Genomic DNA, 3,605 nt, shown 5'->3' with positions numbered 1-3,605 from the left:
TTCGAGGTCCCTTCCAACTCCCAATATTCTGGGATTCTGTTAGTGCAGGGACACACAAGTCCTGCCATGAAGGGACAAGATGGCACGCTGCAATGGAGGGGACTTTCTGGTGTCCTAAAAAGGTGGCAAGAACTATCTCACTGCAGCTTCTGCCCCAGCCTAGAGGGGTGGTGCCTGAAGACAGAGAATGCAGGAGGCTGTTTTGAGAGGAGGCTGGGCATTGAGCCTGGGGACAGGCAATAACGTGAACGTGGTGTAGGGTGCACAGGATATGCAGTGTGTGAAGGAAGACATGGGGCAGCAGTTGGCAGTGGACAGGAGTGATGTGGGTGAATGGGAAGCTTGAGGGCCACAGGGATGGGGACTGGCAGGTAGGGCTGTGGGGCAGGCGAATGGGGTGACAAGCGTGGGGGCACTGAGGAAAGGGGAATAAACACACACTTTTTACAGAAGGCGCATATCTTCTTGCCAGGTGGTTTTTTAGAGAAGGTGGTGAGGCAGGAGCTGGAGCAGAAGAGCTGAGGGAGCCCTTTACGCTGGTAGGCAGTTTGGCCCTTCTGCAGCGGGGTCCTGCAGTTCGCACAAGTCATCTTGGTGACAGTAGAGCGGGCAGCTCGCTGAGCCATCTGGGTGCGTAAAGACATGCGAGTTGAGCGTCGGGTACGAAAAGGAACAAAATCCTCATCATTGGGATCATCCACCATTGCATCGGAGTCTTCGTCAGAGACAGGAACTACAAAGCAGCAGAGGAAGATGCACAGAAATCCCTCATTAGGAACCGAGACAGAAACTTCTGCCGTGAGACACACACTGGGACTTTCTGGGGTCACCTTTCCCTCTACACACTTTATACCTGTCTGGGTGGAATGATATAGGGACCTTTAAAAGATACTCTGTTGGAATTGGAGATGAGTCAGGAGGTCTTCAAGCAAACTGGGCTTCCTCTCTAGGAAGTGATGATTTGCCAAGGTTGAGTAGAAGCCCAAAGTGTGAATATTTACAGCAGAGAACCCTCCAGAAACCGGTAGACCTTAAAGGGAACAAGCTGTAACACCAGCCTCCAGCACAGGCAGGCAATGAAGGTGCAACACACAAACACTAGGGAATGGCAGGGTGACATTCAGAACCTCAAACAAAGGCTTCATGGACTTGTACAGGAAAATCCCCAAAATGCAACCTTCCTTCAGCCAGCCTGCTGCCATAGAGACAAAGGGAGAAAGTTCCTGGCTGAGGAAGTGGAAGATGGATTTCCTGGGAACAACCCCAAAGTCTCATCCAATTACTTGGTGCCTGGTGTCCACATACCACAGTAAAAATATCACATCTCTTCCTTCAACCTAAGTGCCCTGAGAAAGCAAGAGAAGTACCCCAGGATGAAGACTCATGGGGTGAAGGGACCTGTCTTGTGTAAGAGGAAAGTCTGCACAGAATTTCCAGAGTTCCCCCCATACTTACACCATGAACCACCTTCCCATAACAGGCCTCAGCCCTGCTCTCTGGCTGAAAACAGGCACTGGCCAGCCCTAGGTACTCACTGCTCTCAGAGGAGTTCACAGTTTCAAGCCTGGCAGTTTCTGATCTTCTGGCTCGTTCACTTCTTTTCTGCTCCTAGAAGACATTCAGAAAATACTTAGGCTAACCATCTGCTAGGACAACCATGGATAGATATCCCAGATCATGGTGGAGTTCCAACCTCTGAGACTTCAGCTTTCCCAGTAACTAGGCTGGAAATGGATAAAACTCCGCAGATACCTGACCAGAGTTGGCAGGATGGGGGAGATGGAGAAGTAGGGTTATGAGAATGGCATCGCAGCTGGGGGTAGCAGGGACACACTGAAGCCACACTACAGCACAGTGGCACGGGAATCACTCCATCACAGGAGACATGCAAACTCCTTCCCAGAGGAGTGATGAGAGAGCCAGTGTCCCTCAGGGAGTTTGACAACAGCCAGCCACCCTCTGTGGTCCTGTAGCATATGCACTTGACTGCATTCTCCTTACCTTCTCAGTTGGCAGCTCACTTCCCTTCCCGGACAGGCCTTCTCCTGGAACAGAAGCACAGAAGAAGCTGGAATCTAACATCTTGCTTTTCTCCAATGGAAGAAGACAGGAGTTCTTCAAATGCAGCCACCCTTTGGGTCAGTCTGCACGTGAAGCCTCAGACAGTCCTGGCTGACAAGCACAGCTCTGGTGGTGATCAGACACCAGCTCCTAAACCCACCACCTAGAGATCCAAACACGCAGCCTGGGAGAAGTCCTGCCCTGTGTGAGGGAAGCTCCTAGCTGACACAAGCATTGAAAATCAAACTTAAAGCTACGAAAGCCAGAGCAAGAGCTTATGTGCACCAAGGGAGCAGCTTCCAGAGCATTATTCTCCGTGAGCAAGACGCTTTCCCTAAAGTTACCCCACCAGTAGCATTGACAATTTCCATAACAGGGGATGATGCAAATGGCTGGAGCACAAATCAGCCAAGTTCCACAGAGATAACAACCTTACCTGCTGGTAGTGAGGCTTCCTGTGCTTTCAGTGCACTACTTTCTTTAAGCGAGTTGTTCTCACTGCCATCCTCTACCTCTGCCTGGTTTTCCTCCGTGGGCTCAGGGGGGAAAGCTGCAGTGCTGTTGTCTGGGCTCAGCTCCATCTCTGCTTCCCCTGCCAACCCTTCCCTCTGCATGGGTGAGCTTTTCCTTGGTGCCTTCAACCTCGTCTTCTTTGTCTGTTTAAGACTGAGTTGTGGGGGGGGCATTGTGGGACTTGAGGATTGTGCTGTGATTTCTTTTGTGGCTGGGGCACTGCTGAGGTCGCCAGAGTTAGGAACGGGCTGTTGGGGAGATTCAGGGGCTTTATCATCAGACAATGCAAGAATAGCAGCAGCACCATCTTCCTTTAGGTCCCCAGAATCATTTTTTGGTGCATCTTCCCCTTCTTTCCATGTTTCTGGAACAAGGGCTTCTCTAGAGAGGGCAGAGGAGTCTGCCGGTCCATCATCCCCACCCTGGGAAGGATGTGGCTTATACAGCCCACCCAGACCCTCCGGTTTATCTAGCTCCATCAAGTCAGCAGGTTTATCCAAGTCATCCGAGACATCAGGTTTCTCCAGCATACCCAAGACACCAGGTTTATCTAGAACAAGGTCATTTGGTTTGCTTAGTTCAGACTGGCTGTTTGTTTTCACAAGAAGGTCCAAGTCCCCATCTGCAGTCATCTGCTTGGATTGATCCCAGTCAGATGGCTGAAGAACTGAAACTTCCTGCGTAGAAGCTGTCTGGGAACCCAGGAGATCTTCTCCAAACTCCATGTCAGCAGGGAGATCACCAATAAGCGGTTTTTCAGGCAGGGACAGAGGGTCCAAAGATCCTGAAAATTCACTGGAATCCATTTAGAAGATGGCAACTGAAAATGAAAGAGAGACTTGCAAGTTAATGAAAAGCAGTCTAGCACAGTGCATGAACTGTCCACTCTTCTGAACACTGCTGGAGCAAAACAAGGCCCAGTAACACTGCCAGCCATAACCAGGATACCAGCAGGTCAATCACGTCTACTCGTGGGGTTACAAAACTCTAAAGCCAACCAGCAGCAGTGGTGTGGCAGGCGTTTGGGAACT

The 3,605-nt window shown here is 50.7% G+C and overlaps 1 protein-coding gene across 1 annotated transcript; it reads right to left on the bottom strand.

Annotated features, from left to right (window-relative positions):
• Positions 1 to 441: 441 nt before the first annotated feature.
• On the bottom strand, positions 442 to 3,380 carry LOC104548356 (zinc finger MYM-type protein 3-like; the record flags this gene model as incomplete). Its single annotated transcript, XM_010194353.1, has 4 exons — positions 3,026 to 3,380; positions 2,002 to 2,045; positions 1,536 to 1,608; positions 442 to 733 (listed from the first exon to the last, which is right to left on the bottom strand). Coding segments are annotated over exons 1-4 (764 nt in total), but the record flags the coding sequence as incomplete, so codon positions are not given.
• Positions 3,381 to 3,605: the final 225 nt, after the last annotated feature.

The sequence above is a fragment of the Mesitornis unicolor genome, unplaced genomic scaffold, assembly GCF_000695765.1.
Source record: "Mesitornis unicolor isolate BGI_N332 unplaced genomic scaffold, ASM69576v1 scaffold10641, whole genome shotgun sequence".
Taxonomy (NCBI): domain Eukaryota; kingdom Metazoa; phylum Chordata; class Aves; order Mesitornithiformes; family Mesitornithidae; genus Mesitornis; species Mesitornis unicolor.
This window is presented reverse-complemented; position numbering and strand designations above follow the sequence as displayed.